General features: G+C 29.2%; 1 protein-coding gene across 1 annotated transcript in view; it reads right to left on the minus strand.

Moving 5' to 3' along the window:
- Positions 1–16,047, minus strand: part of LOC130453274 (uncharacterized) — a 43,886-nt gene extending 27,839 nt beyond the window's left edge. Inside the window, exons 1-2 of the mRNA XM_056792915.1 lie at positions 15,803–16,047; positions 15,556–15,738 (exon numbers count right to left, since the gene is read on the minus strand). Of these exons, the coding sequence (XP_056648893.1) occupies positions 15,556–15,576 (21 nt within the window). The 5' untranslated portion in view covers positions 15,577–15,738; positions 15,803–16,047. The remainder of the gene's footprint in view (positions 1–15,555; positions 15,739–15,802) is intronic.
- Between the last annotated feature and the right edge of the window lie 729 nt (positions 16,048–16,776).

Here is a 16,776-nt window from a genome sequence, read left to right on the forward strand (position 1 = left end):
TTTATTTTTGAAGCAGTAATTAATACTGAATAACCCCTAATTTCTAGCTAATTTTGCACATCTCGAAAATCTCGGTCAAGAACGGAGACGAATTTAAAATTCTAAACAATTGATTCCTATAAGCATAAGTTTATCGTGAAAATCATCACAATAATTTAGTAGTATCAGTTGTATGCTCATCAATAAGATTTTTAGCGTTCACTCTAAAGGATATTGTAAGTACATCAGCCTGGATCCTAGAAATTTACCCAAGTCTCATACATAGTAACAATTCGGTTTAAGAAGTCTTCATCGTTTTCAAATCGAGCACAGATCGAACGCGATGCTTCTACCATTGCACGCTTTTGGTCAACATTCAAACCTTTGGGGATCCATTTTGCATCAATTTTTCTCATGTCCAAATTGACGTGAACTATATGATGAACGCGTTCGTATGAAATATTCAGTACTTCAGATATCCGTTTCAGCCCAACTTCATAGATATTTTCAGGGGCTGACACAGAAACTGGTCTTCCCGATCAGTCATCATCTTCAATGGAAAATTTACATCTTTTGAAGCTTGCAGTCCAATTTTTCACGGTCGCATACAAAGGACATTGATCACCAAGGGTATTAAGCAAATCTTTGTAAATCTGCTTACCTCTCAACCCTTTTAAATACAGGTACTTGATGATGGCTCGATACTAAAATTTTTCGATTTTTACAATTTCGGTGGACATCTTTTTTCTTTTAATTTATTGCGTAACTTTGGTTTACTTTTTTAATGTCATACTTTACACTGATACTTCTAATAAGTTATTGTTCGTTGCTAAGAAAACGCAATATTTTGTTTATGCATGGAACTGGTCTAGACTAACAAGATATCAATACATCGTCGTATGTTAATTAACTGCAAATCTTCTTCATAGATCCGATTATATGCGTTGATCAACAACGGGTTCCTCTAGGAATTAAAATAGATCACTTTAAACAACAGTGTAAGAGTGCATTATCAGGTAATTAGATTGGTAGTGCGATAAAAAATATTCTAACAATTCGTCTGAATCATTTTGTACCTTATAGGTAACATCTGCGTCCAATTTTGATTAATTTCGTGAAAACTTCTAAAGCTTTTCGCTTATACATTTTTATACGATAGGCTCCACACACTACACTATTAAAAAGAAGAGTTTTTGGTTTTGTTAATACATTCTGACACAATCTTATATATTTTGCTGTTAGTAAGATTTTTTGGACCTTCCATTTTAAAAGCATGTCTATCAACACCTTTGAGATTTTTCTCATTCTGCATTTTGATTCACTTCTAAGTCCGCAAGAAATATCGTTGATTGTATAGCAACCGACTTTGAAATTACCTAATTTCGTAAGAACAAACAGAAGAAAAATTATTTTCATTTACAAACAATATCGTGCTAGTTTCTCTTGAAGTACGTGAAATTCCTAGGTTGAAAAATTTTCAATTTGCGATATTTCATTATATAAAGTACTACGAAGACTGTCTTGACTATCCTGTTTAATACTACTCATGGGCATCTCATGTTTGCAAAAAAAATAAAAGAAAAATTTTATGTTGTAGCAAAATCTTTTTCATAATCTTTTATATTATTTGAAAAACAAATGCAGGGATATGATAAGTTACGGAAATGTTACTCTTAAAAAGGTGATTTCATGTTAAAAACATCAACATAACTTTTTCGAGAGGATGTGACCCCATGACCCATGCCCATCTTGCCATACCCTTTAGAAATAATTTCAAGCATATATATATATATATATATATATATATATATATATATATATATATATATAATTCGATGAATATGGGGTCACATCCTCTCGAAAAAGTTATGTTTCAATATGGAAGCACTGGAATATTTTTCATTTATGAATAATCGTGTAAGATATGGATAGAATGTTTGAAAATTATAAGAAAATAGATATTTTCGAAGTTTGAAATTCATTACCGTATAATGTGATAAGATATGACTAATAATATGATTTCTGAATTGAAATGGAAAAAACTCATTAAATTGTACTGCAATAATTCAAATTACAGGGTTTCTTAATAAAAAATATCGTAATTGTCTAAGGTACATTAAACAGTAAGTATTTTGAAACCTAATTAATGATTAACATTGTTGGCAACTTATAATGAAGAAATCTACTGAGAATTTTATTTGCAAGGCAGTGAATTTTTTTTGTGATCAGTTCCGAAGCATTGAGTATTGAACATAGAATATAATGTGTTAAACCCGAATAATAAAATGAGAAAAAACATGATACGGTAACTTTGCTATTTAAATTAATTTGTGGTTAACCTGATTGTATTATTTCGACGAACGATATAGTCGTGAAGGTTCTGATAATATTATGGTTATGCGATTCTGGTTGTCATATGGATGAATCAATAAAAGGAAAACCATATCTTGAAATTTCTAGTTATTTGCAAAATAAACTATTAGATCTTTATATTATAAACAGAAATTGAAAAAAAAACAGCAATATGCGCAGAGATACCATAAATAAATTATGCGGAGTGAAAAACCTCTTTTTTGATACTTCGAGTTGACACTTTTTTACCTTCTTTTACTTCTACTTCTTCAATCTATTAAAACTATCACAATTGTATTTTTCATCCAAATAAAACTAAATAAAACTTTAGTACATTTTACGAATTTGTGAAAAATTTACTATTTACTGCTTTTGTCCACACACTTGTTTTCGATTATTTTCATGACTCGTTATTGACTATTACAAGTCATGTTGTAAAGAAAATCAGGTCAAACATTACTAAGAGATTCTTAAATAATCTGCTCATAAATTGACAATGAGTTTGAAAGTTTATACTAAAAACCTTATGTCCAAATTGTGTGTTTTATTTAGAGCCCATTTCCATATAGTTATTGTAGAAATCTGAACTATTTTCATGTTTTTGAAATAATCCGCATAGAGAAAAGCACGACCGCATGATGTAAATCATTACTGACACTTCAGCACGTATTTCTGCCGAATGATGAAAAAATGGTCAGTTAGAAAAGGAGGGATTTACTCAATTTTGCTAAGTTCACTATCAATTTATAAGCCCTTCGTAAATATATTTTTCTGTATTTCCAAAGATTTGGGATGTTATATACGTTTTCAGACTGAATTTTTAACTGAATATATACCTACTATTTTACTGTAAAGGGCTGCTGTCAAATCTGACAAATTTTTAAAGAAATTTTGTATAATTGAAAATTGAACATAGGATAAAGTTATATTGAATTTATCGCTTATTTTTAAAGTGCTATAAGAATAGGTTGTTTCAATTAAACGAACAAAGCTTATACCTCCGGAACTCCTAGACAACTGAAAACATTTTAACTGAAACGAGCTCACATTTCGACTTCACTCATTGTCGTATTCCCTGCACAATGACTTCTATGAGTATAAACCAGTAAAGCTGATTATGATGAAACCAAAAAAATTGGAAATTATAGAGATAAGTTTTCTTGAACTTCGTACACACACGTGCATAATTTATGTAACATAATATGGAAAGTTTTTATGTCGGACTACCTGCACATATTTAAACATAACCAACTATCCAAATCACATTATTCATAAATTTTAAATACACATTCAACGTAAACATTCTAAAAGTGGACCATATAAAATTTAAAAATAACTCTGTTTTTCTCTTTTAATTTTATTTTAGATCAGATTATGTTGGATCGATGTTTTCTATGATGAAATACAATTATTCTCGCATATACATAGTGAAATAAAAAAGTTGTTGGAGTACTATCGAAATATACATCGGGTAGGTAGAATTAAGTATTTCAAGCAATCAATTTCTTTAATCGGCCCTCCGTAATTATAAAATTTTTAAACTTTTTTCCCAAATCTATATGTACAGCTTCAAAGCTACAATCAGTAAGGTCCATCGACATTCTTTGTAAATACAAAAATAAAAAGAATTAATTGTAATAACTTCCTTTGTTTAAAAAAGTTTCTGAACACGTTTTACTTTTTGGCAGTTTCTGAATTTTTGAATTCAAACTAAATTTGGGACTTTATACAAACACCATGTTGCTTACTACAAGGTAGTTATATTAAATTGCTGTTCCGTGAAACGTTGAAAATCTGGGATTTGAAGATAAAGAATGTCGAAAATAAGGCTTGAGTATAACGCACCAGGTGATCAGTATATGAATTGGAACTCGGAAAGTGTATTCTCAGTAGAACTTTCATAGTTTAATAACTTAGAATGCATTCAACAACACAATAACCAATTACCGGTAGAATTGTGAAATACAATCATTATTTTGAAGAAATAAGTACGATTATACACAGTATGATCGACCATAATTCTAATGACAAATTGATATTGGAAATTTGCGATAATTAAAAAGGAAGGACTAAATATATTTGTTGGATGGTTTCCATTATTATATAAAATATATCGTATTGAAGTTTGAAGAACTAACAACTAACAACTTGATAGTGAGCTATATAGTTCGAAAAAGCCTAAAATGATTTCTTTGACGTATGACAAATTTCAAAGATATCCTCAATGCTCTTTTAATGTATATAAAAGTATGAGATTGCATTTACTTGCTAAAATCACACAAAAAAATCTAATTTGTGTAGTGAGTAGTTACTAGGTTCAATTTTTCCAAAAATTCCAATAATATATAAAATTTCGTATAAGTATGTCTCACTTGACTCAATACGATTTGTTTAATCAGTTTCTAAAACGTTTGCATCGACCTATCAAACACACTGTGTTTAAAAAATTTTAGGAAGACAAAGTTCACGGGGAAATTGATGCGTCTGTGTACAGTCTTGGAAAACAAGCACAAATTGTGGTTGACGTTTTAAACAAAATAGTATTCATTTGAAATTTATCAAACACATATACTTGTATGATATGAAAATATCCACAGTTTTATAACAAATTCCAATGTTAAAAATTAAAAGATTATCTTTCTTTATATCTTCTAACTTCCTTTTATCTCCATTCATGATTGTGAATTATCTATGAGAATACATGAATTGATTGTAGATAATTCTCATATTTTCTTTTTAACACGCTTATAGTAGCTTTACCTGTATCTAGGTTTGTGAGCTTGTTTGTTTGTAACTCTCCTTTGTGACTTTTACCGTTAGTATATCTCACCACTTTAATTGCGTTCGTAAGCCGAGTCGTGGGTTCAAGAACCATTCACGCTGTGAAAAAATCGAACTAAGAAATTAAAATTTTTTTTAAATAAACTTAAAACAATCATTAATGGAAAATACTGCTTTTGAACTTGGAGTGCACTTCTGAAACTATAATGACATAAAGATGGAAAAAAGCTTGAAATACGGGTTATACTTTGTACTATTCTAGCATTTCCAAAAAATCATTCACAATTAATTATTCAAATTTATCATTTGAAACAATATCATGGCTTACATGTATTAGCTACCTATAAATTATATATTAGACGTGTAATAGTTGTTTTGTAATAATGAAACCACAAGAGTGACTACTAACGTCAATCATATCAATTTTAATTATAACAATAGCGTGTGTGCGTGAATCGATATTATGATTTATCATCAGTCGACAATCTCTAATGTGCATACAGTGTGAAAAATCCAATCATTTAGAAATAAAAAGTTTGAAATTGAAGTTTTATCTACACCGACAGAATTTGCTATACAGAAGTAACTCACAAAAAGCTATTTTAATATCTTCAATGAATTTGAATATATTTTCTAGTTAACAAGTATAGTAACATTCAGTTGAAAACAAATTATACAACGTGTTAATAAAGAAAAAGCTTGTCCTTATTTTGCTTTTTGTTGAATTCAAAAAGAGAAAATGTTGAATAGAAATTTTTCAAATAACCGAAACGCCAAAATAACCTTTTAACATACTTACATATTTGAAAAATATTAAAACCGATATACATCGTACCTATCTCTGTAATTATCTGTCAAAAACATATGATAATGGTTTTATCGGAGAAATATGGTAATATGTTGAGGATCAGAACATTTAATGACAAATTTTTTTAGATATCATTTGAAGAATATATTTTTTCTTTGTATAGAAATCCTTTTATATCGAGCGCTTTAGACCTTATTATTTGACTATCATATGTGACTCAGTGTCTACATTCAAATAATATTTCTGTCAATCAATATGCGTTTCTAGTATAACTATTTAATTAAAGGTATCTTTGGGATATACGCAATATTTAAATACGAATTATTTAATATTTTCAACCAGAGCTGTGTTACTATTGTTAAGAAATTATTATTTAAACGTCAGATACTCAAACGTTGATCCTGTAAATTTCTTCCATGCATAATCATATCACCATCTTCGCACAAATATCAATTTACATTTAATATTTCAATGCCCATTTGACAATTCTTTATCATAATTCAACTACTCAGTTAGAATAATTCAAAAATGGAATTTATGCAGGACATGTTTTTAAGTAGTAGTTTAATGTTTCTGCAGATTATACAGAGTGGTGGAGAGTAAACCACGCTTACAGATAAATCTTCGATTAAACTACTACTGTGACCAAGTAGGGATAATTTGCAACAAGTGAATATAATGTTAAAGTTAACATAGTGAAAAATTACATTGGTAATAATGAGCATAATTAGCTGTATACTCGGAAATGACAACAGGGGTTACAAAGTATAATATTAATAAACTCATATAAACTGTTTATTGTCGTTCAGATCTTAACGACTTAATTCCACTTCAAGCCTATAACTAATTTTTATTTCTAATTGCAACATAAAAAGGATTTTTTATGCTGATTGAATCGGATACAAGATGGTTTTAGTTACACAATAACCACTTTTCACTAGTTAGTTAATATATTTATATATATTTTATTCTTATGGTTTCACCGAGGTGACCGTTAAACTTCGACCAATCGCGCTGTTCTTTATTTAATTTGAAAACAAAACGACTAAAAATCATTTGAATTTCAGATACTTGTATCTTAGTGTAAATAAAAGAATGTAATATCACCATATACCTATAGTTACCTATTGATTGAATTGTTATATCCCGTTAATTATTATCTAATAGGATATACGTATAATATTGTTAAAAATTGATTGACTACGTTGGCTTAAAATTATTTTTATATCGAACTTTGACATATTTTAATTAGTGACATTGAGGATTTGATTTCGAACCGCATATATGATAATATTTTAGTGGTATTTTTATGAGCACACTTATAAAATTCAACAATGATGATCAACGTATTTTTATAACTTTTTTTTTCAAGGTCTGTTGAGAATATTTATGAAAATTTTGTTATTGTTGAAATATTACTTTTTTATATAAACTTATTAGTTGTTTTTGGCGAGAAGTTGACTCGTTCATGATCAAAGAAGTGCAAGTTGTGAAACTTTGTGTGTTCATAGACTGTAAACAAACTCAATCGATTATATCATAATTAAGGTAATAATCTATATGATTTGCAAAATGGAGCTGACATCTTTTCGGATTGACAGTTTATTGAATACAAAATAAAAATAGAATAATAGTGTTTTTATAGTCAAGCAGTAATAAATAGATATTCCTCAAAACATAAAAACTTGTATTAAAAACCATGTTTTACAATTAGTACTTTTGTGGGAGTATCTGTAAAATTTGTGACAATATTCAATGTAGTCGCAATAAGAGATGTTATTTTAGAAAATATTATTATTGTACTGACAGCATGAGAACATAAAATATGTAAGAGCAATACACAAAAACATTATCTAAAGTGGGTTTTTCTAGCCAAGTTAACGTCTGACGTTGTTATCAAAACGCGCGTCAAACAAATTAATTATGAGTGTTGGTCTAGTGATAGGAGGGTAGACAAATAAAAACAAATATTCATAATTGGATTTGACTTCATTGTTTTGCAAAATAGTCTCCATTAAGATCAATAGGCATTAGCATGCGTGGCAACGAATTGTCCAAGCATTTTTTCTATTCCATTCCAGGTACTTCCAAAGCATGTGATTTTAACGCATAAATCGGTTTTTCAGATTTAGAAAAACGTTGATCTCTCAATTTATTTTTGATCTGCTGCGGAAATAAGAAGAAATCATTCGGTGCCAAACAATGACTGTAGAGCGAATGACCCATCAATTCGATGTTTTGACTGTTCAAAAACGTTTTTGTTGGACCTGGTATGTGAGCGATTGCGTTTTCGTTGTCGAGAATGATTCATCTTCCTTTGAGGTTTTCCTGATTTTTTCGAACACTTCTGGTAAACCAATGCAGGTGTACCATCCAGAATTGAACATTCTACATTGCTCTAATGAAACGGTGGCGATATGTCAAGTTATTTCGAAAAAACAGGCGACCATTTACTTCGGAGTACTTGATACGCGAACAACTTTTGTTGGATTTTGCTCGTCTTGAAAGACCTCTACAGTCGACTGCTATTTAGTTTCGGGTTCTTATGCATAGATTTGTCGGCTGTCATGATCTTATAAACGTTTTTCGAATCACCGCGTTTGAATTTTCTCAGCATTTCTTTGCACGAATTGAAACGAATTTTTTTTGAGTCAACGCGAACAAATCTTTTTGACAGCCAAGTGTTCATCCAATCACATCATATGTCACATGATGATTTTGCAATATAAGTTTATACATAGCACCTATGTCTTTTGGCACAACCGTACAATTGTAGCGAAGTGTGACCACGATTGAATTAGAAAACCAGCAAAACACAATGGCTAAAAATTGTGCTCCATCACTAAAAGTAGAAACGAATTGGTCGGCACACTGCTGTTGGTTCAATCCTCTTCGTGAATAAGTCATAGAAAAGCGTGACATGTTCTGAGTACGTTCACCATTAAAAATGTCAAACTTTATGATGACATTATCACATTTGACATATTCATATCAAATTTGCCATATCTCAAAACTTAAGGAGCAATCCTCGTAGCAGTGTGTTCAATATAAACTACTTCAAAGTTAGGAAACACTAATAGTTCTCACAAGAGTTACAAATGTTGTATTGTATTGATAGTTTCGTCATACAATATCTATATTATGACTTTATTTCCATTAATCAATACTCGGAAGTTTATACTGAATAATTTAGTCACAAAAATGTGATCTCATATTATTATCATCTTCCAAAGATGTGATGGATGGTTTGAGTATTCGTGCTACCAACGGTTCCCCTTATTGCTATATCAGAAGTTTCAAACATTGGAAAGTCTTATAATCAAAATTCAGTAGTTTTATATTAACGAGAGTAGTCCGTAGTATGCATACAAATCTACATTTTACAATATACTCTCAATTTAGTTGGATACATTCAACTCAGCGATGAAATTCTTTAGCCCATTTGAAACATAAATTTACTAGTAGTCACCAAAAAAGTTTACTTGGCAGTGTAGACCTTCTCATTCGAGTAAAAATTTTTCCCTGGCAAGTGTTTGGAAACATGTCATGGTGCAGATGAAGTTTACTTTTTAGACTTTTCACACCGATATGAATAACTCAAATCTGACATTTCCATCAAGTTTATACCAGTGGAGACTTATTTCATCGAGTATCACGCTCAAACAGACTCAAGCACTGCTCTGAAGTAGTGTCACCGTTACTATTGTTCCCCGGAGTGAGCAAACGTAGCCACCCATCGTGTCGATAGCTTTCTCATATATTAAATTTCATGCAGAATACGACCTTCTGGAATACCTGCTGTCCCAGCTATCTCTTACTAACACTTACCGTTACCATGATGCGCATTCCGATAATCAAATTGAATTGTCTTTGCAGACCAAGAAAAACTGGTTTTTGTATCTGTTTAAAGTATGTGTTTTTTATATATACAACAATTATTTTGTGTAGGAGCAAACACCATTCCCAATATCGATTGCAGGTGAAGTTATCAGTAATTGAGCTTTTGCAATAATTATATGAGCTAGTAACACGCAACGTCTTTTTAATCCCCCTTGTCTCCATAAACTATTTCACCGTTTTGCTACATAGCCTTTTAGCAATTTTCGGTTTTTTAGTTTCATCTTGATTGTAAGGATACATCGTTGATTAGTTTTTTAATAAACATTCAAATGTACACTGGCATCTCTTACATCGCTATTGAGATTATATTTAAAATATTATAAAATATGTTAATTAGTTCTATTTCACATGATTAATGTTTATAATGGGACACTAGTTACTCAATGAAATAAGGTACAGAAATACTATAATTATACATTAATATTTATGAATCATAACTCACAAAAAGTAACATAATTTCCATATCAACCATGACCAAATGAAAATGTCAGGTGTTAGTATTTAGTTTTTATTAAATATTGATGTTTTATTAGATATTTTTGTCTACTAGTGATTATTCTGAGATTGTTAAAAATAAAATATAATTTCCATGGTCATCTATTCATCCGGATGTTTTTATATCTATGTTATTGATATTTTGAAGCATTCTAAATCCAGTGGCATATTCATACAATTATTTACATTAAGATATATTATCATTTTGACCCCATATAGATATCTATTGATAACTTCAGATTGTATGGAAGAATTTTAAATCGAATTTAGTAATAATAATAATAATTTTTTTTTGCATTTTCCGCCTTAATTTAATTGCTTTTCTTTTCTTCTAAAACACTGTATATTGTCGTTATTATTATTATTATTGTTATTATTATTATTATTATTATTATTATTATTATTATTATTGTTATTATTATTATTGTTATTATTATTATTATTATTATTATTATTATTATTATTATTATTATTATTATTTTGGTGGTGGTGGTAAAACGAAGAAGACCCGAATTTTTATATACAATTATATTGTTCTGTATTCCAGTTTAAAGAAACTGAGTCATTGTTCAAATTATGGCTATTTTTTTAGGGTGTACAAAGTCAAACTCATTAGAATTCTTTAGTAGTCTATGGGTAACAGAGACATTTACTCAAATAAATAATTAAATTCAAGTGTTTGATTGTTTTTCAATAATTTGTTACTTTTGTACAATAGGTTTTCATTTGTGTTCAACTTCACATACCTCATTAAATAATCATCAAAATGAAAGTGTTTTCGTTTAACAAAATCAATGATAATGTCTTATCTCTGTGATACCCCAAATACATTATTTTTAAACGTAACCAATCGCTATTGGAATTACCTATTGATGAATTCGAGCATTTTTACAAAATATTATTTTGTGCACTATTGATTTTTTCAAATCACTCTCTCCCTGTATATATTTGTGAATTTAGCTGCTAACATGTTGTTCTTGATACCACCCGATATTGAGATTAGCTTGATTGTAATGATGTTGTTTTGTAAAGATAGTATATTGTTGGTGTTATATTTCAACACTATAATATATAGAAATGTACAGACTATTAGTTTGTTATTGGAATTTCCATTCATGTTTGATATCAAATGATACATGATACATATGTTGAAATTGAATATCACGAGAATCAAGTTCCGAATTTAAAATCTTATTTGTGTCACATGTTTACAATAATTATAAGCAACAATTTATGAAATTTGAACTGATTCATGTCTGTCATTACACCCAGTGCTAGGCAACCACTGCTCCTACATTTTTAGTATCCCAAATTAAAACACAAGGATGAGAATTACATGCTATTTAACGTATTTCATTCCTTAATGTAAACATGATTTATGATTGAAGCGACCCTCTACATTAGGTTTAAAATTTTGTTTATAATTTTCTGATCGTAGGTTTTGAAACTCGGTAACAAAAGTGAAAATAGAAAATTCATATTCGAAGGATTCATTTTGTTCTAGTCCCCCATTAATATTCGACAGAACAGGCATCTGTGAATTCAATGAATCATTTTGTTTATATGGACTGTGGAAATATTCTATGATCCTATATACTGGATACAAATTATCATTTTTATGGTTATTTAATTTAACTTTGTTAGACTTGATATCTTATTGGAACAATGTCTCGAGAATTGACATGTACGACTCCGAAACAAAATGCTATCACAGTAATGAAGTATTTTTGTTAACAATTTTGAACAAATTATATTGTTACGAAGTTCGCAAAATGGTCCCTAAGTCCCCTTATTTGTATAAAATTTCTTTAGTAGCAGTCGGTTTATTTACATTATTTCTTTTAAATAATTTCTAGTCAAGTCTATTTATTCATTTCTTGTTTCTTTTTCTTCTAGAACTTTGTAGAATTTTGGTTAGTCAAATAAATGATTTGTGTAAACGCGTAAACGCAGTTAGTCATAATGAAAAGAACGAATTAGTAAAAGTAATCGCAGAAATTATTCAAGTGAGATTTATAAGTTAATTATTATAGGTTAAGTGTATTGTATAGTGTGAGAGTAAATTAAGAATGTTAGAGACAATGTTTATTAATTCACCTTACGAATATAAAGAATATAAATAAATACGAAAAATGTTACAATATGATTTTTTTCTCAAATACATCTTGTGATCAAAATTGACTAGAATTCACCCAAAAAATATAATTTTCACTCATTTTAATTTCTTACTATTGTCTTCAGAATAATCTCCTTTAGAGCATTCTAACATTAACATCCAATTTCCTATACACTTGTTGTAAGCCTTGTTCGGCTGAAATAGTCTTCAGTACCTTGAGCAAATTACTTTTGAGGATTTAATTGACCCATGGAGGATTTTTGAGTTTGGTAGTTACGCAATGATTCTCGTTTCGTGTTTGCCAAAAAATCAGTCACTATCATGCTAAAATGTGACGACGCATTATAGTGATGAAAAATTTGAGTAGACGCCTAAAAACGGCTGAGTAGTACTCCTTAGTGACAGTTTGACCTTCTGGAAAAATTCATTATTAACCATATCACGGGAATAGAGGAAAACGATAATTTTGTTGTGGTGTTTTCGGTTTCAGCTATTTGATGGATTGTTTCTTTTGGAAAGCTATTCGATGGATCATTTAATATTCATAAACTCAAGTATCCTTATAAGTACTAATAAATGTAGAGCATTTCTAGCGTCTCTTTTGCGTCCTCTAATTGATAATGTTCAAGCAAAAGATTCCGGTGTTGAGGTACGAGTCTAACATTGAAAAGCTTCATACCCAAAACCTTAACCAAAATATGTTCAGTTCAACCAAAAGTAATGTTGAGAATATCTGCTATCTCTAGATTACCAGCACGACGAGTTTATAGTACCAGTTCCTCAACTTTTTCAATGTTATCGTCGTCGATGTGGATGGGCGACTAGCATGACAAGCAAGTTTTCGACAACTTCATGAACTTCACTTAATGCTTTGTATACACAAATACTTTTTTTAGCTATAAACTAGACTCCCCAAAATCATTTCTGCAACGTTTTGCAACAACATTTCAGGCGTACTCGTTTGCTCAACTTTTTCCCATAATCAATATGGACAGACTAACTTATAGCATCCTAAAAAAGCGGCTAATAAAAACAAACTTATTGACAAATGGCGCTGAAACTTCACGAGAACATCAAAAAAGGTTTGAGCAAAGACTTTGTATTAATAAATAGTTAAGACATAGAAAGAAACTAACTTATATTTTTTGTTTCATATAACTTGAATTATGTTAAGCATTAGATAAAAAAATACTGTATATTATTAATAATTGTGAAGAAGTTCACATAGGACAGACACGTTAAGATCTAGAAAATAGATTATGTAATCATAAATACGATTAACAATGAAACTACTGTCACAAACTATGGATTATCAAAGATACATATAGTCAATTATAAAAATTCAAACATTCTTGAAAAAAATAAATACGAGAATAATATGAGAATTTTCGGATACGATTCATATAATTATATAATATAAATAAAAAATTTCTCAATGCTCAAAAATCTGAACAATTTCAGCTGAATACATATTTCTTGTTTTCTCCAATTACAATGTACCTAGCTATGGATAATTTGAAATAAGAAATTTGATAGAAATTTTGGTAATTATACACTTTCACGGTCACCTGGTTTTTTGGCTCTAGAAAATCGAAAAATGGATGGATTTTAATGATCTTGGTCTCAAAATGTTCCGTTTTAGGGCGGATTTATAAAAAAATACGAAAATTAAAAAAAATAAATATTTTTTACAGTTCCATGACTTTAAATGCAAAAAAATGACTTTTTCGATTTTCTAGAGCCAAAAAACCAGGTGACCGCGAAAGTGTATAATTACCGAAATTTTAAATTGGACAAAAAAAAATTGGTGATCCATTGATTGATATTATCATAGTGGTCAATATCAAATATTTCTATACTAAAAACACATTATTCAATGAAGAGAAGCCTAAGTCCAAATCATTTATATAAAAGAATATAGAAATAATCAGAATTTTAATTTTGACAAACAACATAATAGAAATTGTATAGAGAGTAATTTGATAGGTCGATCTAATTTCAGTTTTAAATTATTAAAACATTTACCACGATCCGTTTCAAATATTATCAAGAAATTTTGCATCCCTTACTGCCGTAATTCAAATTTCAACATATACAAAAGAAGTTATCATCCATTCAAGTGTGTAGATACGACATTATTTAAAAAGAAAAAAAAAATTGCTTAAATTGTTTTGTACTTTTTATAATTGAATAATTTTCAAATATATGAGTTTTTTCTAAAAATTTATTTTTTAATGCTTGTCTTTATTTCAAAACCTTTCAAATTTTATATTCAAATGTATTTCTGCCTGAGAGAAGTTATATGGAGAAAGAAAATACAAGGGTGGACTGTATAATTGAATCCAGCGCTTGGATCTATCTCGACCTAAGCACTAAAAACACAGAAAATAGACAAACCATCACCTCAGAAATGTTAGAATTGATATAAAAACATTAGATGAAAGCCAGAGAGAAAAAAATGGATGAACTCAAACAACAGAAGAATAAATTAGAAAACCGCCAAAACGTTGGATGGAGTACCTATAGCAAAAAACAACAAAGTGAAAGGCAGACAACAAAATGCTTCCTAGTCGTGCCTACAAAAAGAGAATAATTTAAAACGTTAGATATTTATATATATAGATATAATAAGAAAATTATTGTTTTTGTTTATAATGAGTATTACGTTTCTGTTACTAGAACTATGACCACGGAATATTTATTATGGATTCATTCTTATTAACAATATTCTGATCCATTTTAGTTATTTGGTATTAAAAACTATAGAACAACAACTATATATATATATATATATATATATATATATATATATATATATATATATATATATATATATATATATATATATATATATACTATATTCCTTACATCCTAATTATATTTTAATTCGAAACTATGAGATATATGAGAAACTATGAGAATTATTTCCATGATAGATATTCTTAGGGTCGTTCATAAATTGCTGAGAAAATTTATAAAATGTTTTCATTTGATTGCATGAAGTAGAAAATTGAATGTTATTATTTTACCGTTGTATTGATATAAAAATGTATATATTCCAACTTAATACTATATTTACTCTGATGTAAAACTTAAAAAAATATTATTAAAAAAAAACACTCACCAAAACAAGACAAATTTTCATGGTTATTCGTAATTCACAATCACACAGCAAAACACTACCGCTATCTACTCTCAGTTCAAGCTCTACCGTTCATTACTGGTATTCTGGGCTCCTCTTTCAGTTTGTAGACAAACTACTTAAATCAAGTAGGGGAACAGGTAGATGGACGCTAGTCAGTAACGTCTAGAACATGTATTTTAGGAAGGCTATAATCACGTTTTAAACGTATAGGGGAGAAGAATAATACCGGAGGAATTTTTCGAGTTGATTGATGCTTGTCAAGATGTTAAACTGGACAATAGTCAAGTTCTAGGTATATGATTTCGATTTTCTTTTCTTCTTGTTTTTTTTTTTGACAAAAAGAAAGTATAAAAATAGAATCAAATTATCTTTAACTTCAAGGATACAAGTTTAATGTGAATGTAAAATGGTATCATGGCAATAATGGGAATTAGAATAAACATATTTCTACCTGAAACGAAAATATTGAATGACAAGTATGGGGCCTTCGATACATTCTTTGTATTTTATCTCAACACTCTATTTAAATAAAAAATTTCAAAAGGTTTTATCTTATCAAGCTGTCTGCTTGTGTAATATTTTGACTACAAAGTGATCAAAACTCGAAATAACTTCAAAAATAAATGATAAAAATTATATATTATATTTGTGAAATAATTTTTTTGGTGTATCGAAAAAAATTCTTGAATTCAAAAATTGAAAAGAATTATAAATTGAATAATAAATAAGAATAATTGGAATGTTTTTTGAAACATACAATACAATTATAAAAATTAACATATTTTTTTCTATCGGTAGTAGAGAAACGAAGGCTAGAGGACTGAAAGTTAGAGCATTGGGGAAATCAAGAAGTAATCCAGTCAACTATGACTCAATCATTTCAATGGCTACTTTTTATGGTTTACCTCAATCGCAAAAAGTGGTTCATTTGTGGATATTCTGATCCCTTTTTTGGTTGGACAAAATTCAGAAAGAGAATGCCATAGACTTCATTTCGGAGAACTTCATACGCTAACCCGAGAATTTCTTCCAAATTTTCAGAATGTCTTCAAGTTGTTTTGATGAATTATCATATGAATTAGGGTCAATATTATCAAAAACATACATTATAAAGGACAATATCACCTTAAAATTGACTCGTAATTTGTCATTCAAATAGAATAGTTTGCGTACATTTACTGCTTCTATGTCACTCGTGAA

Source organism: Diorhabda sublineata, chromosome 2 (assembly GCF_026230105.1).
Source record: "Diorhabda sublineata isolate icDioSubl1.1 chromosome 2, icDioSubl1.1, whole genome shotgun sequence".
NCBI classification, from domain to species: Eukaryota; Metazoa; Arthropoda; class Insecta; order Coleoptera; family Chrysomelidae; genus Diorhabda; species Diorhabda sublineata.